Source organism: Ornithorhynchus anatinus, chromosome 7 (assembly GCF_004115215.2).
Source record: "Ornithorhynchus anatinus isolate Pmale09 chromosome 7, mOrnAna1.pri.v4, whole genome shotgun sequence".
NCBI classification, from domain to species: Eukaryota; Metazoa; Chordata; class Mammalia; order Monotremata; family Ornithorhynchidae; genus Ornithorhynchus; species Ornithorhynchus anatinus.
In genome coordinates, this window is record NC_041734.1 from 80,312,855 (window position 1) to 80,335,041 (window position 22,187).

Below are 22,187 nucleotides of genomic sequence, written 5' to 3' on the forward strand. Positions count from 1 at the left end.
CTCTCTCCGTCTCTCACTCTCGTTCCCTCTCTCGTCCTCACTGTGTCTCCGTCTCCCCGTCCCTCTCTCCGTCTCTCGTTCTCACTCTCTGTCGCTCTCTCTGTCTTTCTATTTCTCAGTCTCTCTTATTCTCTCCCTCGCTCTCACCGTGTCACTGTCTCCGTCGCTCTCTCGGTCTCTCACTCTCGTGTTCCCTCTCTCGTTCTCACTGTGTCTCTGTCTCTCAGTCTCACTCTCTGTCTCTCTCTGTCTCTCAGTCTCTTAATCTCCCCCGGTTCTCACTCCATCTCCGTGTCCCCGTCTCTCCCTCCGTCTCCTCCTCCCCCGTTCTCTGTCTCCGTCGCTCTCTCTCTCTCTCGCTCTCTCGTTCCCTCTCTCGTCCTCACTGTGTCTCCGTCTCCCCGTCCCTCTCTCCGTCTCTCGTTCTCACTCTCTGTCTCTCTGTCGCGCTCTCTCTCTCTTTCTGTCTCTCGGTCTCTCTTATTCTCTCCGTCGCTCTCTCTGTCTCTCACTGTCTCGTTCCCTCTCTCGTTCTCACTGTGTCTCTGTGTCTCCGTCCCTCTCTGTCTCTCGTTCTCAGTCTCTGTCTCTCTCAGTCTCTCTCGATCTCTCCCAGTTCTCCCTCCGACTCCGTGTCCCCGTCGCTCCCTCCGTCTCCTCGCCATTCTCACTCTCTCTGTCCCTGTCGCTCTCTCTGTCTCTCACTCTCTTGTTCCTCCTCACCGTGCCTCTGTCTCCCTGTCCCTCTGTCTCTCGATCTTACTCTGTCTCTCTGTCGCTCTCTCCCTCTTTCTGTCTCTCGAACTCTTATTCTCTCCCTCCTGCGTCTCTGTCTCCCCGTCGCTCTCTCTGACTCTCACTCTCTTGTTCCCTCTCCCGTTCTCACTGTGTCCCCGTCTCCCTCTCTGTCGCTCGTTCTCACTCTCTGTCTCTCTCGCTCTCTGTCTCTCGGTCTCCCTTAATCTCTCCCACGTTCTCACTCCGCCTCTGTGTCCCTGTCCCTCTCCCTGCCTCTCGTTCTCCCTCACTCTCACTCTCTCTGTCCCTCTCTCGCTCTTGTTCCTTCTCTCGTTCTCACTGTGTCTCTGTCTCCCTCTCTCTGTCTCTCGTTCTAACTTTGTGTCTCTGTCGCTCTCTCTCTCTGCCTCTCAGTCTCTCTTAATCTCTCCCTCGCTCTCTTCTCCCTGTCGCTCTCTCTGTCTCGTTTTCCCTCCTTCCTCGCTCTCTCTGTCTCCCTGTCGCTCTCTCTGTCTCTCTCTTGTTTCCTCTCCCCCGTTCTCACTCCGTCTCTGTCTCCCTGTCCCTCTCCCTGCCTCTCGTTCTCTCCCGTTCTCACTCTGTGTCTCTGTCGCTCTCTTTCTGTCTCTCTTAATCTCTCCCAGTCCTCACTCCGTCTCTGTGTCCCTGTCGCTCCCTCTGATTTCCTCTCTCGTTCTCACTCTCTGTCACTCTCTCTGTCTCTCACTCTCGTGCTCCCTCTCTCGCTCTCACTGGGTCCCCGTCTCCCCGTCCCTCTCTCCGTCTCTCGTTCTCACTCCGTCTCTGTCGCTCTCTCCGTCTTTGTCTCTCGGTCTCACTTATTCTCTCCCTCGCTCTCACCGTGTCTCCGTCGCTCTCTCTGCCTCTCACTCTCGTTCCCTCTCTCGCTCTCACTGCGTCCCCGTCTCCCCGTCCCTCTCTCCGTCTCTCGTTCTCACTCCGTCTCTGTCGCTCTCTCCGTCTTTCTGTCTCTCGGCCTCTCTTATTCTCTCCCTCGCTCTCACCGTGTTTCTGTCTCCGTCGCTCTCTCTGCCTCTCACTCTCTTGTTCCCGCTCTCGCTCTCACTGCGTCTCTGTCTCCCCGTCCCTCTCTGTCTCTCGTTCTCACTCTCTGTCTCTCACTCTCTCTCAATCTCTCCCAGTTCTCACTCCATCTCGGTGTCCCCGTCGCTCCCTCCGTCTCCTTCTCCTCCTCCCCCGTTCTCGCTCTCTCTGTCTCTCGCTCTCCCGTTCCCTCTCTCGCTCTCACTGTGTCTCTGTCTCCCCGTCCCTCTCTCCCTCGTTCTCACCGCGTCTCTGTCTCCCTGTCCCTCTCTCTGTCTCTCGCTCTCTCTCTCTCCGTCTCTCGGCCTCGCTCAATCTCTCCCTTGCTCTCGCTCTGTCTCTGTGCCCCCGTCACTCTCTCCGTCTCGTTTTCCCTCATTCTCTCTCGTTGTCACTCTCCGAGCCTCTCGGTCTTATTCTCTCCCGTGTTCTCGCCGTGCCTCTGTCTCCCCGTCCCTCTCTCTGTCTCTCGTTCTCCATCTCTGTCTCTCTCAGTCTCTCTCACCCTCTCCCGCGTTCTCACCCCGTCTCCTTCTCCCCCGTTCTCGCTCTCTCCGTCGCTCTCTGGCCCTCACTCTCGCGTCCCCCCCCCCGCTCTCACCGTGTCTCCGTCTCCCCGTCCCTCTCCGCCTCTCGGTCTCTCGTAATCTCTCCCGGGTTCGCGCTCCGTCTCCGCGTGCCCGTCGCTCCCTCCGTCTTCTGTCTCTCCCGCTCTGTCGTAAGCCGTGGTAACTACGGTGTCTGTGAAACGCTTGCTCTGTGCCGGGCGCTGTACTAAGCGCCGGGGTCGAGCCAGGCGGATGGGGTTGGACACGGTCCCTGGCCCACGTGGGGTTCGCCTTCTCCGTCCCCGTTTTCCAGAGGAGGTCACCGAGGCCCAGACAAGTGAAGTGACTCGCCCGGGGTCACCCAGCGGGCGAGCGGCGGAGGCGGGATTAGAACCCACGACCTCCGACTCCCAATCCCGGGCTCTTGCCGCTGAGCCGAGCCGCCGCCCTATCCCCATGTTCGCTCCAGCCCCAAAGCGTTTACGTCCGTACCTCTGAATTCTATACCACACCGGACTTATTTGGTCCCGGTAACGTCTCGTCTCCCCCGCCGTCCCGTAGTAATCATAGTAATGACGATGGTATCTGTCGAGCGCCCGCGGTGTGCTGAGCGCCGTTCTGAGCGCCGGGGGCGCTACGGGGTCATCGGGTTGGCCCACGGCGGGGCTCGCAGACTTAATCCCCGTTTGACAGGTGAGGGGACTGAGGCACGGAGTCGCAGTAATGACGACGTCGGTATCCGTTAAGCGCTCGCTAGGTGCCGAGCGCCGGGGGAGATACGGGGTCATCGGGCCGTACCACGTGAGGGTCACGGTTAATCCCCGTTTTCCAGACGAGGTGACCGAGGCCCAGAGAAGTGAAGTGACCGGCCCACGGTCACACGGCTGACGCGCGACGGAGCCGGGATTCGAACCCATGACCTCCGACTCCCAAGCCCGAGCTCTTTCCACCGAGCCGCGCCGCTTCGTGATTGATGATTAGTGACGACGACGCTACCTGTTAAGCGCCCGCGACGTGCCGAGCGCCGTGCCGAGCGCCGGGGGAGACGCGGGGTCATCGGGCGGTCCCCCGTGGGGCTCCCGGGCTTCGTCCCCATTTGACAGATGAGGTCACCGCGACCCAGAGCGGTGAAGCGACTCGCCCGAGGTCACCCAGCTGATAAATGGCAGGGGCGGGATTAGAACCCGTGACCTCTGGCTCCCCAGCCCGGCCTCTTTCCGCCGAGCCCCGTTGCTTCTGTCCACGGTACTCGCTCAAGTAAACGGCCCCCGCCGGTCGACCGGCGGAGGGATGGGCTACGTCAGCCAGACCGTGCTTTCCCAGGGAAGCGGCGCGGCCCGGTGGCAAGGGGCCCGGCTCCGCCCCTCGTCAGCCGGGTGACCGCGGGCGAGTCGCTTCGCTTCTCTGGGCCTCGGTTCCCTCGTCTGCAGACGGGGATGGAGACCGGGAGCCTCCCGCGGGACGACCCGACGACCCCGTATCTCCCCCGGCGCTCACAACGGTGCTCGGCACGTAGCGGGCGCTTAACGGATACCAACGTCGTCGTTATCATCATCATTATTATTCTTCTTCCCGTAGGAGAGGCCGCGTGGATCCGCGTAAAAGTTCCCCGGTGGACCTACACGGTGCTCAACGTAAGGAATCATCCGGGGGGGGGGGGGGGGGGGGGGGGGGGGGGGGCCCCCGGGGATTCGCCGACCGTCAGCCGCGCAGAATTCCTCCTTCCCTCCCATTCATTCGTTCGACAGTATTTATCGAGCGCTCACTACGTGCAGAGCACCGGACTGAGCGCTTGGAACGGACGGATGGGTAACAGAGACGGTCCCCGCCCTCCGACGGGCTCCCGGTCCGATCGGGGGAGACGGACGGACGAGGACGATGGATAGCTATCGATATCTATAGGTTATCGTAGATTATTCTCTACAAAAATAGACTCACGCTGTCTTCGTTCATTCATTCAAAAGTGTTTATCGAGCGCTTCCTACGTGCAGAGCACTGTACTAAGCGCTCGGAACGGACAGAGGGGCAACAGGTAGAGACGGTCCCCGCCCTCCGACGGGCTCCCGGCCCGACCCGGGGGAGACGGACGGACGAGAACGATGGCGGTAGATCGGGTCGGGGGGAAGGACGTCTCGTTAAAGCGGTAGCGGATAAAGAGAATCAGGGCGACGTACGGCTCGTTAAACGAAATAAGTCGGGCGATGAAGGAGCGGACGGGTACGGCGCCGGGGGGAGGGGACGGGAGAGGGGGAAGAAGAGGGTTTAGCCGCGGAGAGGCGAGGGGGCGGAGGGAGAAGGGGGGAGCTCGGCCCGGGAAGGCCGGGAGGAGGGGGCCGGGGGATGGAGACCCTTGAAGCTTTTGGGGTTTCTCTTTTGGTTTTTCTTCCGTAGGAGTCGGATGAGAAGTACTTTTTATTCCCGCTCGCCGGCCACAGAGGATCCTCCAGTCACGTCTACTGTCAGAACAGCCTCTTGGTGAGAGTCGGCCTCCGTTCTCTCCTCCGCCTCCGGGCGGGAGAGCTCGGATCCGGGCGGGGGACGTGACCCTCGGCTCGCTCGGGGTCTCTGAAGCGCTCGGTGTGGGCCGGGCCCCGGAGCGAGCGTGGGGGCGGTTCGAGCCGGGCGGGTGGGACGCGGTCCCCGTCCCTCGTGGGGCTTTCGCTCTCGATAATAGTAATACCGATGGTAATCGTGGCAGTGAAGCGCTTACTGTGTGGACTGAGCCAGTGCGCTAACTCAATTAAGCGCTCGCTCCGTGTACCGGGTCAGTGTACTAAGCACTGGTGGGGCGCACAAGCGGATCGGGCCGGTCACGATCCCCGTCCCACGTGGGGCTTTCTTTCGGTCTTAGTGTTGATAATCGTGGTATTTAAGCGCTCACTACGTGTCGGTCACCGCGCCGAGCACCGGTGGGGCGTACGAGCAGATCGGGCTGGACGCGGTCCCCGTCCCACGTGGGGCTTTCTGTCCTGACAATAATAACGATCACGGCGTTTAAGCGCTTACTACGTGTCGCTCGCCGCGCTAAGCACCGGCGGGGAATACGAGCAGATCGGGCTGGGCGCGGTCCCCGTCCCACGGGGGGCTTTTCTGTCTTAATAATAATCGTGGTATTTAAGCGCTTACTACGCGTCGGTCGCTATACTAAGCGCCGGTGGGGAATACGAGCAGATCGGGCACATGGGGCTTTCGGTCTCAATAATGATGACAGTCGGGGATATTGAAGCGCTCACTACGTGTCAGTCACCGTGCCAAGCACCGGTGGGGCGTACGAGCAGGTGGGGCCGGACGCGGTCCCCGTCCCACGTGGGGCTTTATATCTTAATAATAATCATCATCATCATCGTGGTATTTAAGCGCTCGCCGTGGGTCAGTCACTGTACTAAAGACCGGTGGGGAATACGAGCAGATCGGGCAGTGGGGCTTTCAGTCTTAATGATGATGATGATTGTGCTATTTAAGCGCTTACCAGGTGTCAGTCACTGTACTGAGCGCTAGAGGGGCGTACAAGCCAAGCGGGCTGGACACGGTCCCCGTCCCATGTGGGGCTTTCAGTCTTAAGAAGAAGAAGAAGAAGAATAACAATAATCATGGTACTTAAGTGCTTACTGTGTGTCAGTCACTATACTAAACACTGATGGGGCGTGCGCGCGGATGGGACTGGACGCGGTCCCCGTCCCGCGTGGGGCCTTCTTTCTGTCTTAATAATAATACCAATCGTGGTGTCTAAGCGCTCGCTACGTGTCAGTCACTGGGCTAAGCACCGGTGGAGACCACAAGCAGATCGGGCCGGACACGGTCCCCGACCGGCGCGGGGCTTTCGGTCTCGATAAATGATGATAATCGTGGTATTTAAGCGCCTACCGCGTATCCGTCACTCTGCTAAGCACCCGTGGGGAGATAAAAGCGGACGGGGCTGGACACGGTCCCCGTCCCCGTTTTCCAGATGAGGTCACCGAGGCCCAGAGAAGCAGAGTGACCGGCCCGAGGTCACTCGGCAGAGGGGCGGCGGAGCCGGGAGGAGAACCCGGGTCCTCCCGACTCCCGGAGCCCCGGTCGCCGCTTCTCGATTCCGTGGCCTCGTCCGCTTCCGAGCCCTTGGCGCGGCGCTGCGCGCGTAGCAAGCCCGTCAGAGGGCGGGGACCGTCTCTGTCTGTGGCCGATCTGTCCATCCCAAGCGCCTGGCGCGGTGCTCCGCACGTCGGGAGCGCTCGGTAGATACCGTCGAATGAACAGTAGGCGCTCCGTCGATTCCAGAGTCGGCATCCACGCTCCCCGTCCCACGGACAGCTTACCGTCGGGGACGACGGACGTCGACGGAGATGAATCCTTCAGAATATAGAATTTAGCGCCGTAGACGGAAGTGCCGTGGGATCGAGGGTGGGGCGAGTAGCGAGTGCCCGGAGGCCGCAGATAATAATAATAATAATAATAATAGATTATAACGATAAGCACATTAGGCGTGCCAAGCACTCTTCCAAGCCCCGGGACAGATACGGGGCCATCGGGTCGTCCCACGAGGGGCTCGCGCTTTCGGTCCCCGTTTTCCAGACGAGGTCACCGAGGCCCGTCCAGAGGCCGCGCGCGGGGGGGCTGCGTGACCTCGGCCGAGTCACTCGACCTCTCTGGGCCTCCGCGGTCTCGTCGGGAGGCCGGGGAGGAGGACGGATCCTACGGGCGTCGTGCCCGTGTCCTTCCGGCGCCGAAGCGCTCGGGAGGGTTTAGGAGCGTCGACCGGCAGGCGGATTTGGGGTCGGGAGGCCGAATGATTTTCTTTCCACGCCTCACTTGGGCTTTAAAATTTCCAGGACACCAGAAGCTGGATTTTCGGCTGCCGTAACGGTGGTTCTTCCTGGTGAGTATCCCCTTTCGGGCGACGACGATAACGGCGGGATCGGTTAAGCCTTACTACGTGTGGCTCGGCGGCGAGAGGCCGGGCTCGGGAGCCGGGGGTCGCGGGTTCGAATCCCGGCCCCGCCGCCCGTCAGCCGTGGGCCCGTGGGCCGGTCGCTTCGCTTCGCTTCTCCGGGCCTCGGTTCCCTCGTCCGTCAAACGGGGACGAGGACCCGGGAGCCTCACGGGGGACAAGCCGACGACCCCGTGTCTCCCCCAGCGCTTAGAACGGCGCCCGGCACGGAGTAAACGCTCAGCGGACCCCAACGTTGTGTGCCGGGCGCCGTTCGGAGCGCTGGAGTAGATCCGGGGTCGTCGGGTGGTCCCCCGTGCGGCTCCCGGTCCTCATCCCCGTTTGACGGACGAGGTCTCCGGGGCCCGGAGGAGGGAGGCGACTCGCCCAGGGTCGCCCGGCGGACGGGCGGCGGAGTCGGGATCGGGAGCCGCGACCTCCGACTCCCCGGCCCGGGCTCCACCCGCTGAGCGACGCGCTGTTTGGGAGCACGTTCGGAGATGGCTGGGCGCCTCGACGACCTCTCTCAGACGTCCGGCCCCCGGGCCCCGGACGAGAACCCGTAACCGATCATGTGACGGTCGTCATTAGTCCCAAGAACGATTGCGGTATTCGTTCAGCGCTTGCTGCGCGCCGGCCGTTGGGAAATACGAGGAGATGGGGTTGGACCCGATCCCCGTCCCCCGTGGGGGCTCGCGGTCTCCATCCCCGTTCTCCACATGAGGGAGCTGAGGCCCAGAGAGGCGAAATGACCCGCCCGGGGCCACCCGGCGGGCACGGGGACGGAGGCGGGATTAGAACCCGCCACCTCCCGACTCCCGGGCCCGGGCTTTACCCGCTAGAAGCGGCGTGGCTCGGCGGCCAGGGGCCGGGCTCGGGGGTTGGAGGCCGGCTGGGTGACCTGGGGCGAGTCACTTCACCGTGCCTCAGTTCCCTCGTCTGTCAAACGGGGACGAAGACCGGGAGCCCCACGGGGGACCGCCCGACGACCCCGTATCCGCCCCGGCGCTTCGAACGGTGCTCGGCGACGTTATCGCTGCTACTAACCGCGGGCGGGAGACGCCCCGTCCCCGGCGCCCCGCGCGCTCCGAGGCCTCGGTACATTCCACCCGTCGCTCGGTCGACCTCCGGCGGCGTCGATCCTAAAGTGGATTTTCCGTAAAGCCCGGACCCGCCCCCCCCCCCCCCCCCCCCGGATCCCCGCCTCCGCCCCCTTGGACTCGCCCGAGCGTCCGGCGCGGCGTCCCGCGCGCGGCGCGCGCTCGGTCGATGGATGGATCGATCCCCCGCGTGCGCGTCTCTGTGCCTTTCTGCCTCCGCCGCCCGGCCCGACGCCATCCCGACCTCCGGCCCGCAGTCTGGAAGGTATCGATCTGTCCTGGAAAGCGGAACTGCTGCCGACGGTTAAGGTAAGTTGTATCGTATTTCATTTCGGGGGGCCGGGGGCGGGGGGGGGGACGGTCTCGGTGCAGATTTGCATCCGTCCTCACTTCTGGGGGCTGGTGGGAGCTTATGTATTTATATTCTTTATATGTGTATAGGTGCGTATTTGCATATCTTATATATACATAATGTGAGCATAAGGAGGACGAAGACCCGGAGCCCCACGGGGGATAACCCCATCGCCTCGTATCCTCCCCGGCGCTTAAGACAGTGCTCGGCGCCTAGCAGGCGCTTAACGAATGCCGTCGTCATCGTTATCGTTATCACACGTATTTATATAATGCGCCGTATATTTATGTAACGTGTAAATTGTATATATCATAGGATATGTCAGTTGTACGCGTGATTATACACAGGTTATATACAATTATACATGCTATAAATGAATATATAATTATACGTTTTATATATCACATGCGTGCGGGTGTATATGAAATACATTTTTATATTATATATATACGTACAATAATAAGGACGGTATTTGTTAAGCGCTCGCGCCGTGCGAAGCACCGTGCTAAGCGCCGGGGGCGATGGAAAGTGATGACGTCGTCCCCCGTGGGGCTCCCGGTCCTCGTCCCCGTTTGACAGATGGGGTCACCGAGACCCGGAGAAGGGGAGCGCCCCGCCCGAGGTCACCCAGCCGACAAGGGGCGGGGGCGGGATCGGAACCCACGACCTCCGACCCCCCCCACCCGGCCTCTCGCCGCTGAGCCGCGCCGCTTCCCTCTCTTCGTGGGTGTATATGAGTATACGCTACTTTATGTATCAGCGTGTACCGTACGTGCGTGTACGGCGTCTACTTGTGCCTGTCTGCGTCTACAATATATCGTGTGTCTCTAATACGTGATATATCTAAGCGCCATAACGATGACGTCGGCGTTGGTCAAGCGCCCGCCGCGCGCCGGGCACCGTCCTAAGCGCCGGGGGAGACCCGGGGTCGTCGGGTCGTCCCCCGTGGGGCTCCCGGTCTCCGTCCCCATCTCACAGCCGAGGGAACCGAGGCCCAGAGGAGCGTAGGCACTCGCTCGGAGTCGCGCGGTCAACGAGCGGCGGGGCCGGGATTCGAACCCACGACCTCCGACTCCCGAGCCCGGCCTCTCGCCGCTGAGCCCCGCCGCTTCCGGGGTCTGGTGGGAGCTTATGTATTTATATGTCGTATGTGAGTGCGCGTCTGATATGCGTTATAGATTTATCTATTAGATACGTGCACGTATTATATGTTTACGCATAACCCCGGCGCGGGGCCTCGCGTCGAGAGGCCGGGCTCGGGGGTCGGGGGCCGCGGGTTCGAACCCCGGCTCCGCCCCCCCCCCCCCCCCCCCCGGTCGGCCGCGTGACCTCGGGCGAGTCGTTCCACTTCTCCGGGCCTCAGTGACCTCGACCGTCGAACGGCCGCCGGGACGGGGAGCCCCACGGGGGACGACCCGATCGCCCCGTATCTCCCCCCCCCCCCGCGCTCAGTACGGCGCTCGGCACGGAGCGGGCGCTCGACGGATATCGCCGTCGCTTCGAGGAGCGGCGCGGCTCGGCGGCGGGAGGCCGGACCCGGGAGTCGGAGGCCGCGGGTTCCGATCCCGGCTCCGCCAGCGGGCGGCCGGGCGACTTGGGGCGAGCCGCTCCGCTTCCCCGGGCCCCGGCCCCCTCATCCGCGGAACGGGGCTGAAGACCGGGAGGCCCCACGGGGGCCCGCCTGCCGACCTCCTCTCCCCCCCGTGGCTCGGGACGGCGCCCGGCGCACGGGCGGCCGTCATCGCCGTCGTACGGGCGCCCCGTAGAATTCGCTGTCGCGTTTACCGGGCGCTCGCCGGGCGCCGGGCGACCGGGAGAGACGCTCCCTGCCCGACGACGGGCCCGCGGTCCGGAAGCGGGGAGGCGGCCGACGGAACGAGCGGATAGATGAGGGGCGGCGGGGCCGGGGAGGCGGAGGACGCGGGTTGGGATCCCGTCAGCCGGGCCAGTCGCTCCGCCGGGCCCCGGGCCCCCCCCCCCCCCCCGGTCCGTCCGTCAAACGGGGATGGAGACCGGGAGCCCCCCGGGGGACGGCCCGATGACCCCGGTAGCATCTCGGTGGCGTCGAGACGGACCGGGGGCCCGTCGAGGGGCGGGGATCCTCCCTCTCCGTTGCCGGATTGCGCGTCCCGAGCGCGTAGCCCGGTCCGACCGAGCGGGCGATCGGTCGGTCGGACGCTAGCCGCGTTCCCGGCGAAACCGAACCCTTGCCCCTTCTCAGGCCGTCCGGCTGAAACTCCGAGATTATCCGGCGTTGTCCCACCTCGTGCTGCACGTGCCCGCCCTCGACGGGAAGAAGGTACCCGGGGGCCGGGAGGGGAGGGACCGGCCCGGACCCGGGGGCCCGGACCCGGGGGCCCGTCCGCCGCTTGGCACGCGGCGAGCGCCGCAGCCGACGACGACGACGACGGCATCTGTTAAGCGCTCGGCGCGTGCAAAGCACCGTTCCGAGCGCCGGGGGGGACGCGAGGCGATCGGGCGGTCCCGCGTGGGGCTCGCCGGCCTCGTCCCCGTTTTCCAGATGAGGTCACCGAGGCCCGGGGAAGCGAAGCGACTCGCCCGGCGTCACCCGGCGGACGGGGGGGGGGGGGGGGGGGGGGGGGGGGGGGCGCCGGGATTCGAACCCGTGACCCCCGACTCCCGAGCCCGGGCTCTCTCCGCCGAGCCACGCGGTGGCCGTGACGTCGTCGTTAGAGACGTAACGAGGTGGTGTTCGTGAAGCGCTCGCTCCGTGCCGGGCGCCGTTGCGGGCGCCGGGATGGATGGGGGTCCCCGGGCGGGGCCCGCCGTCTTCATCCCCCTTGCGCAGGGGAGGGAGCGAAGGCGCGGGGGCGTGAGGCGAGTTCCCCGAGGCCACCCGGCCGCCAGGCGGCGGAGCCGGGCTTCGAACCCAAAGGCCTCCGACCCGCGAGCCCGGCCTGTCGCCGCCGAGCCCCGCCGCCGCCCGTGACGCCGGGCCCCGACGCGTAGGGAGGCGGCGGGGCCCGGCGGGCGGGGCCCGGGCCCGGGAGGCGGAAGGACCGGGGTTCTAATCCCGGCTCCGCCGCGTGGCCGCCGGGGGACCTCGGGCGAGGCGCTCCGCCTCCCCGGGCCTCGGTTCCCTCCTCCGTGAAATGGGGGCGGAGACCGGGAGCCACACGGGGGGGGGGGGGGGGGGGCGGGAGCTCCGGCCGGCCCGTCTACCCCGACGCCTCTCCCCCGATCGGTTCGATGGTATCTGTCGAGCGCTTCCTACGTGCAGGGCGCCGGACTGGGCGCTTGGAACGGACAGGTCGGTAGCGGGTGGAGGCGGTCCCTTCGTTCATTCATTCAGTAGCATTTATGGAGCGCTCCCTACGTGCAGAGCGCCGGGCTAAGCGCTCGGAACGGACGGAGGGGCAACGGATAGGGACGGTCCCCGCCCTCCGAGGGGCTCCCGGCCCGACCGGGGGAGACGGGCGGAAAAGAGGGCGATGGCGGTAGATCGAGTCGAGGGGAAGGACGTCTCGTTAAAGCGGTAGCGGGAATCAGGGCGACGTACGGCTCGTTAAACAAAACAGATCGGGCGCTGAAGACGCGGACGGTCGAGCGGACGGCTACGCCGCGGGGGAGGAGGAGAGGGAGAGGGGGAGAAGAGGGTTTAGCTGCGGGGAGAGGGAGCGGAGGGAGAAAGCGGGGAGCTCGGTCCGGGAAGGCCTCTCGGGGGGAGGTGGGCTGCGAGTAGGGATTCGAAGAGGGGAAGAGAGCGAGTCCGGCGGAGGCGAGGGGGGAGGGGCCCTCCGGGACCGCGGGAGGACGCGGCCCGGGGGTCGACGGCGGGCCGGGCGAGACCGGGGGGCCGGCGAGGAGGCGGGCGGCGGAGGAGCGGGGCGCGCGGGGTGGCCGGTGGGATGGAGAGCCTCGAAGCCCAGAGTGAGAAGGTCAGACCGTGCGCCCGTCAGAGGGCGGGGCCGGTCCCTATCCGTCACCGATCCGTCCGTTCCGAGCGCTCGGTACAGTGCTCTGCGCAGAGTAAGCGCTCAGTAAACGCTACGATGATAACGTGGGTATCCGTTAAGCCGCTTACTCTGCGCAGAGCACCGTTCCAAGCGCCGGGGGAGATACGGGGGAATCGGGACGTCCCCCCGTGGGGCTCCCGGTCTTCGTCCCCATTTTACAGATGAGGTCACCGCGGCCCAGAGAAGTGAAGCGACCCGTCGTCCCCCCCCCCCCCGCCCCGTCACGCAGCAGACGAGTGGCGGAGCCGGGTTTCGCACCCCTGACCTCCGACTCCCAAGCCCGGGCTCTCTCCGCCGAGCCACGGTGAACGAAGGAACGCTCAGACCGGCGCTTGGCACGTAGTAGGCGCCCGGGTGCCCCTGCCGCTCGCCTGCCGGGTGGCCTCGGGCGAGTCGTTTCCCCTTAGAGGAAAATGGCGTCTCCTACGCGTCTGCTACGCGGCGGGCACCGCGCTAAGCGCCGGGGAGGAGGGAGGCGGAGGAGGCGACCGAGGCCCGGGGAGGCGAAGCGGCTCGCCCGCGTCGGCGTTTTCTGTTTCAGTTTACCGTGGACTGTGAGTTCTTCAGGGAAGACCAGAGGACCAGCCAGCTGCCCGTAACTCATCTCTTTTCTCTCGGTAGGCGGCTTTCCCGTCCCGCCCGCCGGGGTGAGCGGCCCGGCCGTTGGGATTCGGGGGAGGGGAGGGGAGGGCGGCGCGGCCGGGAGGCGGGGAGGGGGAGGGGGGACCGGGCTCCGTCCGGGCCGTGGAGCGTCCCGGCGGCCCCCGGGGGTCGCCGCCCTCGGGAGCGAGCGGGCGCGACGGCGGTTCACGCGGTCGCCCTTCTGGAGCGCTTACCGCGTGCGGGGCGCCGGGCCGGGAGGTCCGACCGGGCAACGGGTAGAGACGGTCCCGACGCACGGCGAAACGAGTCCGCCGGCCGTCGCCGCCGGCCAGATGGGTCACCGTAGATCCGTGTCCTTGGTTCGTTCGTTCGGTAGTATTTATCGAGCGCTGACTACGTGCAGGGCACCGGACCGAGCGCTTGGAACGGACGGGCCGGTAACGGATGGAGACGGTCCCTGCCCTCCGACGGGCGCGCGGTCCGATCGGGGGGAGACGGACCGACGGGAACGATGGGTGGATGTCGATCGCTCTGGGTTACCGTAGATTACTGTCTGGGAAAATAGAGAATCACAGATGTGTGGGCATCATGAATAAAATAGAGACCCAGTAAGCCCGTCAAAGGGCAGGGCCCGTCTCTATCTGCGGCCGACTTGTCCATCCCGAGCGCTTAGTCCAGTGCCCTGCACATAGTGAGCGCTCGACAAATACTGTCGAACGAACACCAGTGTAGGCGAGTGGTGTGGGGAGGGGACTGGGGGAAGAGCGGAGGGAGGGAGTCGGGGCGACGGGGGGGAGGGGCGGAGGGTCACGTTCGTTGGGCGCTCACCGTGCGCAAAACACCGGACTGAGCGGTCGGGAGAGGACGACGCAGCCGTGGGCAGGCCCGCTCCCCGCCCGCGACGGGCCGGCAGCGGGGCTCGCTGGGAAGAGCCCGGGCTTGGGAGTCGCGGCTCACGGGTTCGAATCCCGCCTCCGCCACTCGGCGGCTGCGTGACCGCGGGCGAGTCGCTTCGCCTCCCTGGGCCTCGGCGACCCCATCCGCCGAATGGGGATGAAGCCCGGGAGCCTCCCGGGGGACGACCCGATGGCCCCGCGTCTCCCCCGGCGCTTAGAGCGGTGCTCGGCACGCGGCAGGCGCTTAACGGATACCGTTCGTTCATCCAGTAGTATTTGTTGAGCGCTTACCGTGTGCGGACCGACGTCGTCGTCGTTATTGTCGGAGATGACCGTTTCATCTCCTCTCCTCCCGCTCCCTTCCGCGTCGCCCCGACGGGCTCCCTTTCTTCGTCCCCCCCCCCCCCGGTCCCGGCCCCGCACCGCTCCCGTCCGCGTCCCTCGTTCCTCCCTCTCCGTCCCCGTCCGCCTCCCCCCCCGGACCGGCGGCCCCTCGTGGGCGGGGGAGCGCGTCTCGCGCGGTGTCCTCTCCCAAGTCCGGCGCTCTGCCCGCGGTTGACGCTCGATGAACACGACCGTCCGACGCCGGTGCCCCGCGGCGCGGGAAGACCGCCTCGACCCTTCCCGCCCGTCCTCGGGAACGGGGGCCCTTTTCGGAGCCGGCCTGGTTTCGTCCTGGACCGCGCCGTCGCTGACGCGTCCCCTCCCGAACGCTTAGCCCGGTGCTCCGCGCCCGGTAAGGGCTCGGTAAATGCGAGCGAGCGAGCGAGCGAATGAGCGGTGAAAACGTCCCTTAAGATGTTTTTGGCTTTTTCCGAAAAGCCCCGGCCGTTGAACGGGCACCAAAGAGGCATTTTCAATACCCTGTTTATTTTGTTGATGAGCCGTCCCCGATTCCCTTCGTTTCTATCATTTCCGTCCGTCCGTCCGTCCGTCTCCCCCGTTTAGACCGTGGGCCCGTCACTCGGCGGGGATGGTCCCCGTCTGTTGCCCGATTGTCCGTTCCAAGCGTTCAGTCCGGTGCTCCGCACGCAGGGAGCGCTCAATGAATACGAGTGAACGGACGAACGCAGCAAGCGCTCAGTAAATACCGTTGAAGCGGTAGAGCGGGACGGGAGCGGAGCGGGGCTGGGACGGGGGGATGGCCGCGAGAGAAGCGGCGCGGCTCCGTGGAGCGAGCCCGGGCTTGGGAGCCGGCGGTCGTGGGTTCGAGTCCCGGCCCCGCCCCTCGTCGGCTGGGTGGCCGCGGGCGGGTCGGCCTCCCTTCTCCGGGCCCCGGTGACCTCGTCTGGGAAACGGGGATTCGCCGGGAGCCTCCCCGTGGGCCGACCCGACGACCCCGCGTCTCCCCCGGCGCTCGGGACGGTGCCCCGCGCGCAGTAAGCGCTCGACAGATACCGACGTGATTATTATTGGGCGGATGACGGAGGCGGGGTTAGAACCCGGGGCCGCCTGACCCCCCCCCCGGGCCCGGGCCCGACCCGTCCGCGGTCATACGGGACGGTCCTTTCCGCAGGACTGTCTTGGAGGACGATCGTGCCGAATTCCACCGGCCTGCTCCATCGCGTCGAGCTCCTCGACTTCGGGCAGGTAAACGGGGCCTTCCCGGGGAGACGTCTTCACCGTCGCCCTGAGGTGTCCGTCCGTGTCGTTCGCCGGGCCGGCCCACCGAGGGGTCCCTCTCCGTTTCTTGTCTTTCCTGCTCCCTCTCCGGTCATCCGTAGATCTACCAGGCCTTCAGAATCAACGTGGTGAGCAGCTGCCCGCCGGCCCCAGGTGAGCCCGGGATTCCCCGCGGCGGCGGGGGGGAGAGGAGAAGCGGGCCCCGGCTTGGTGGCGTCGGTTGCCGGATCGGACTCCCCGAGCGCTCGGGACGGCGCTCTGCGCGCGTTAGGCGCTCGGGAAATGCTCTGCCCCTCGTCAGCCGTGTGACTGTGGGCGAGTCGCTTCCCTCCCCCGGGCCTCGGTTCCCTCATCTGTAAAACGGGGTGGACTGCGAGCCCCCCGCGGGACGACCCGACGACCCCCGTATCTCCCCCGGCGCTTGGAACGGTGCCCGGCACGGAGTGAGCGCTTAACGGATTTGAGAAGCAGCGTGGCTCGGTGGAAAGAGCCCGGGCTTTGGAGTCAGGGCTCATGAGTTCGAATCCCGGCTCTGCCACTTGTCGGCTGTGGGACCGTGGGCGAGTCACTTCACTTCTCTGTGCCTCGGTTCCCTCATCTGTAAAATGGGGATGAAGACCGTGAGCCCCACGTGGGACGACCCGATTCCCCCGTGTCTACCCCGGCGCTCAGAACGGTGCTCGGCACATAGTGAGCGCTTAACGGATACCAACATCATCATTATTATCATTATTATTATTAAATGCGATGGAATGAGCCCGGGGACCTGGGTCCGGATGCCGGCTCCGCCGCCGTGCGGCCGGTGTGCCGGGTCCCTTGGCTCCTCCGGGCCTCGGCGACCTCAACTGGAAAACGGGGAGGAGGACCGCGAGCCCCCGCGGGGGACGCCCTGCCCGGTATCTACCCCGGAGCTCGGAAGCAGCGGGGATCGGTGGAAAGAGCCCGGGTTTGGGAGTCGGGGGTCACGGGTTGGGATCCCGGCCCTTCCCCTCGTCGGCTGTGTGACCGCGGGCGAGTCGCTTCACTTCTCCGGGCCTCAGTTCCCTCGTCGGTCAGACGGGGATGAAGACCGGGAGCCTCACGCGGGGCGACCCGATGACCCTGGGTCTCCCCCGGCGCTTACAACGGTGCTCCGCACGTAGTGAGCGCTTAACAGACGCCACCACCGTTATTATTATTATTATTATTATTATTAGAACAGCGCGTGGCGCATAATAAGCGCCCGTCTCCCCCGATTAATAACGTCGGTATCTGTTAAGCGCCTGCTACGTGCAGGGCACCGTTCTGAGCGCTGGGGGAGATACGGGATAATCGGGTCGTCCCGCGTGAGGCGCACGGTCTTCATCGCCGTTTCACAGGTGAGGGAGCCGAGGCACAGTGAAGTGACTCACCCGCCCACGGTCCCCCAGCTGACGAGCGGCCGGGCCGGGATTCGACCCCGTGAACCCTGACTCCCAAGCCCGGGCTCTCTCCGCCGAGCCGCGCTGCTTCTCCGGCCCGTGCGCCCGTCGAAGGGCCGGGGCCGTCTCTGTCTGTCGCCGATCTGTCCGTTCCAAGCGCTCGGTACAGTGCTCGGCACGGAGCAAGCGCTCGGTAAATACTATCGAACGAACGAACGAACGACAGATTCCATCCTCACCGTCGTGGGATGGCGGCGGCCCACCGGGAAAGAGCCCGGACCGGGATCCCGAGGCCCAGAGAGGCGAAGGGACCGGACCGGGGGCGCGCGGCAGACCGGCGACGGAGCCGGCTTTAGAACCCGGCTCCTCCTGATTCCCCGGCCCGGGCTCCGCCCACCGGGCCACCCCGCTTCTCCGCAGCTGAGAATCTTTGCCGCCCCAGACGGGGAACGTGTCTGCCCGCCGCACCGCGTAGTACCCGCCCGATGGCGACGATGATAGTTGTGGTATTTATTAAGCGCCCGCCGAGCGCCGTCCCGAGCGCTCGCCGCTTCCCAGAGGGGCGCTCTGCGAGGGAATTCTGTTTCTGCTCTTATTCCAGAAAGGAGACCTAACATCTATCGCCTTCATATTCCTTGGTCCCACGAAGATTCGCTCACCCTCTCCAAGTACGTGAAAGCCTCCAGACTCCCCGCCCCAGCCCGTAGACCCGTCGCGGGCGCCCAGCGCGTCCCGCCGCGCCGCCGTCCCGTCGTCCCCTCCCGAGCGCTTAGTCGGGCGCCCCGCGCGCAGAAGGCGCTCGGTAAATACCGCCGCCTGCCCGGCATCCGTTTCCCGCGCGGCGCCAGCCGCCGGTCCCGTTGGTCGCGCGGGCTTCCCGCGGCGTCGCCGGAGGACGGCCTCCGGATCCCGGGCCCCAGGACGGACGCCCCGGACCCGGGTTCTGATCGCCGTCCCGGCCGGCTCTGACGGAGGCGGCCCCGGTCTTGAGTTTAGATCCGTGCCCTCTTCTCCCCCGCCGTCGGCCCCGCGGCCCGCGCGGTCCGGATCCCCTGATCCGTCTCTCTCTCTCCGGACGTCTGTCTCCCCCTAAGCGGGTCTGCCGAACTCCGTCGTCCGCTCCCGAGGGCTTGGTGCGGCGCTCCGCGCCCGTCCGTCTCGCCCGCGTCCCGCCTCCGTCCCGGACGCCCTCCCTCCTCGGACCCCGCGGACGATTCCCCTCCCCCGTCTTCAAAGCCTCATCGGAGTCCCCTCTCCTCCCGGAGGCCTTCCCGGACCGCGCCCTCCTCTCCTCCCGCCCCCTTCCGCGTCGCCCCGACGCGCCCCCTTTCTTCGTCCCCCGTCCGCTGCCCGTCCGCAGCCCTCGTTTACTTCTTTCTCTTCGTGCCCGTCTCCCCGTCTACGCCGTCAGCTCGTCGCCGGCGGGGAACGTGCCTCTCTGTCGTTCCGTCGTCCTCCCCCAGGGATGACGGCGATAACGGTGGTATCCGTTAAGCGCCGACTACGTGCCGAGCACCGTTCTAAGCGCCGGGGGAGATGCGGGGTCGTCGGGTGGTCCCTCGTGGGGCTCCCGGTCTTCATCCCCGTCCTCCAGACGAGGCCGCCGAGGCCCGGAGAAGCGAGGCGGCTCGCCCACGGTCGCGCGGCTGCCGAGTGGCGGAGCTGGGATTCAGCGCCGGGTAAGCGCTCAATAAATGCGACCGGCTGACGGACAGGAACCGTGTCCAACCTGATGACCTTGTATCTGTCCCGGCGCTTCCAACGGTGCTCGGCACGTAGTCGGCGCTTAGCAAGTACCGTTATCATCATCGTCGTCGGTATCGTCACGAGAAGCAGCGTGGCTCGGTGGAAAGAGGCCGGGCTTGGGAGTCGGAGGTCGTGGGTTCTAATCCCCGCTCCGCCACCCGTCAGCCGGGTGGCTTTGGGCAAGTCGCTTCGCTCCTCGGGGCCCCGGTTCCCTCATCCGGAAAAGGGGGGTGAAGGCCGTGAGCCTCCCGTGGGACGTCCTGACGACCCCGTAGGCCCCCCCCCCCCCCGGCGCTCAGAACGGCGCTCGGCACGTAGTGAGCGCTCGACGGATACCAGCGTCTTGCATCGTCGATGCAAGAGGGGCGGAGGGCCCAATCCCCACCCCCGGAGAGCTTCCGGGGCGGAAGGGGAGAGCTGGCACCTCGGGCCGAGGTCCAGTCGGAGTAGGTTGGCCTCCATCTCGCCACCGGAGCTAAAGGTGAGGACGGCGGCTGAGACGGTTTGTCCTCTCGGAGCCCCCTCTTCGGGCAGACCGAAATCTCTCCTTTCACAGCCCCCTCTTCGACGCACCGAGATCTCTCCCTTCGGGGCCCCCTCTTCGACGGACCGAGATCTCTCCCTTCGGGGCCCCCGCTTCGGACGGACCGAGATCTCTCCCTTCGGGGCCCCCTCTTCGGGCGGACCGAGATCTCTCCCCTCGGGGCCCCCTCCTCCGGCACACCGAGATCTCTCCTCTCGGGGCCCCCTCTTCGGGCACACCGAGATCTCTCCTCTCGGAGCCCCCTCCTCGGACCTAAATCTCTCCTTTCGGAGCCCCCCCTTAGACGGTCCGAGATCTCTCCTTTCGGAGCCCCCTCTTCGACGGACCGAGATCTCTCTCTTTGGAGCCCCCTCCTCGGGCGGACCGAGATCTCTCCTTTCGGAGCCCCCTCTTCGACGGACCGAAATCTCTCCTTTCAGAGCCCCCTCTTCGACGGACCTCTCTGCGAAGCTGCACGTCGCCCGGCCGGAGAACGGCAGCGGGCCGGCGGTGCTGGAGATGTACACCTCGGCCGATTGCCGGTACCGGGTAAGCGGCAGAGATGGACCCCTCCCTCCCTCCTCTCCCCCCCCCCCGGCCGGGGAGGCGGGGAATCCGGGTGGGAACCGAGAGGGATTCGCCGTCGTCGCCTTTAGCTGTGAAGGAGACGCCTCTCGGGCGTCGTGCGGTGGCCGGCTTTCTTATTTTGATGGCCTCGGCGAGACGCTTATTTCACGCCAGGCGCTGTCCTGAGCGCCTGGGGTAGAGGCGAGCCAGTCGGGCCGGACCCCGTCCCCGTCCCACGCTCTCGCCTCCCGTTTTACGGATGCGGCCCACGGAAGTGAAGCGGCTCGCCCGAGGTCACGCAGGCGAGCGGCGGAGCCGGGATTAGAACCCACGACTTCTGACGCCCAGGCCCGGGTCTGCGCCCCGCTGCTTCTCATGAGTGGCCAGTGGTCTCTTCTGTTCCCTGGGCCTCAGTTCCCTCCTCTGTAAAATGGGGGTGAAGACCGTGAGCCCCGCGGGGGACAGGGTCCCACCCGGTCTGCCCCGATCCGCCCCAGCGCTTAGTACGGAGCCCGACACCTAGTGAGCCCTCAATAAGTACCCGCCTGGCTACTTGTTCCGTTATCCGTCTCCCCCTTTTAGACCGCCAGCCCGTCGTCGGGCAGGGACGGTCTCTGTCTGTTGCCCGATCGTCCATCCCGAGCGCTCGGTCCAGTGCCCTGCACGCAGTAAGCGCTCGGTGAATACGATCGGGTGAACGAGAGAGCACGGTTATTATCGTCGCCAGAGGCCCCGGGACCATATCGAGGACCCAGAGGGCTTGAAATCGACCCTGGGGACGGAGCTTCAGGAACGCGCGCGGGAACGGTGTTGGAGGACGCCCTCGTGACTCGGGCATCGGGCCGCGTTGAACTTTCCACCGTGAGAAAAGGGCGGCGTAGGCCTCGCGGGGAGAGCCCCGGTCCGGGAGCCGGAGGTCCTGGGTTCTAATCCCGGCTCCGCCGCTTGTCCGCCGGGTGACTTGGGGCGAGCCGCTTCGCCCCTCTGGGCCTCGGTCACCTCGTCTGCCAAATGGGGATGCAGACCGTGAGCCTCACGGGGGCCGACCCGACGGCCTCGTATCCCCCCCCCGGCGCTTAGAACGGTGTCCGGCGCGCAGTAAACGCGCGACGGATATCGCAGTTATCACTCTCATTTTAAAAAACGGTGTGCCGTGGTTTCCCCCTAGGTGACGATTAAGACGTCATTTCCTCAAGTCCTGGGCCAGGTGAGTAAACCTTCAAATACCAGCTCCGGTCTCAGGAATGGATCGCGGCATCCCGTCGATCGTATCCCTTGAGCGCTTACCGGGTGCAGAGCGCTGTACCGAGCGCTCGGAAGAGGACGTTTAGAACGATAAACGGACACGTGTGTCCCCGTCTCCCCCCGTCCCGTCCCCCCCGTCCCCCCCCCCCCGCCCAAGGAGCTGACGGTCTAGAGGGGGAGACGGATGTGAACAGAAAGAAAGAAGAGGAGCGATGCGGACGGGAGCGGAGGGGGGATGAAGGACGGGAGCGAGTCGGGGCGACGCGGAAGGGAGCGGGAGAAGGGGAGAGGAGGGCGCGGTCGGGGAAGGCTTCCCGGAGGAGGCGGGCCCGCGGTAAGGCTTTGAAGAGGGGGGAGAGTCGTCGTCGGTGGGATCCGAGGAGGGAGGGCGGCGCGGGGCCGGAGGCGGGACGGGCGAGACAGGCCCGGGGAGCGCAGTGTCTCTGTGCTAGACGTGACCGACCCGACCGATCGGTATTGATTGGTTGACTCTCCCAGAAGCGACCAACCAGACCGATCGCTATTTATTGGGCGAATCTCCCAGAGGCGACCGGCCAGACCGATGGCTATTTTTTGGGCCAGTCTCCCGGGAGCGACCGGCCAGACCGATCGATATTGGGCGAATGTCCCGGAAGCGACCAAGCAAACTGATAGAGAAGTACCGTGGCTCAGTGGCAGGAGCCCGGGCTTGGGAGTCAGAGGTCGTGAGTTGGACTCCCGGCTCCGCCGCTCGTCAGCCGTGTGACCGTGGGCGAGTCGCTTCACTTCTCTGGGCCTCGGTTCCCTCGTCTGTCAGATGGGGATTAACCGTGAGCCTCCCGGGGGACCACCCGGTGACCCTGCGTCTCCCCCGGCGCTTAGAACGGTGCTCGGCACATAGGAGGCGCTTAACAAATGC

General features: G+C 65.7%; 1 protein-coding gene across 1 annotated transcript in view; it reads left to right on the forward strand.

Annotated features, from left to right (window-relative positions):
* Positions 1-22,187, forward strand: part of PGAP1 (post-GPI attachment to proteins inositol deacylase 1) — a 56,283-nt gene that overhangs the window by 15,558 nt on the left and 18,538 nt on the right. Inside the window, exons 9-19 of the mRNA XM_029069686.2 lie at positions 3,930-3,985; positions 4,743-4,826; positions 7,160-7,206; positions 8,615-8,666; positions 10,931-11,008; positions 13,228-13,303; positions 15,702-15,775; positions 15,910-15,961; positions 17,810-17,876; positions 19,918-20,026; positions 21,213-21,251. Of these exons, the coding sequence (XP_028925519.1) occupies positions 3,930-3,985; positions 4,743-4,826; positions 7,160-7,206; positions 8,615-8,666; positions 10,931-11,008; positions 13,228-13,303; positions 15,702-15,775; positions 15,910-15,961; positions 17,810-17,876; positions 19,918-20,026; positions 21,213-21,251 (734 nt within the window). The remainder of the gene's footprint in view (positions 1-3,929; positions 3,986-4,742; positions 4,827-7,159; positions 7,207-8,614; positions 8,667-10,930; positions 11,009-13,227; positions 13,304-15,701; positions 15,776-15,909; positions 15,962-17,809; positions 17,877-19,917; positions 20,027-21,212; positions 21,252-22,187) is intronic.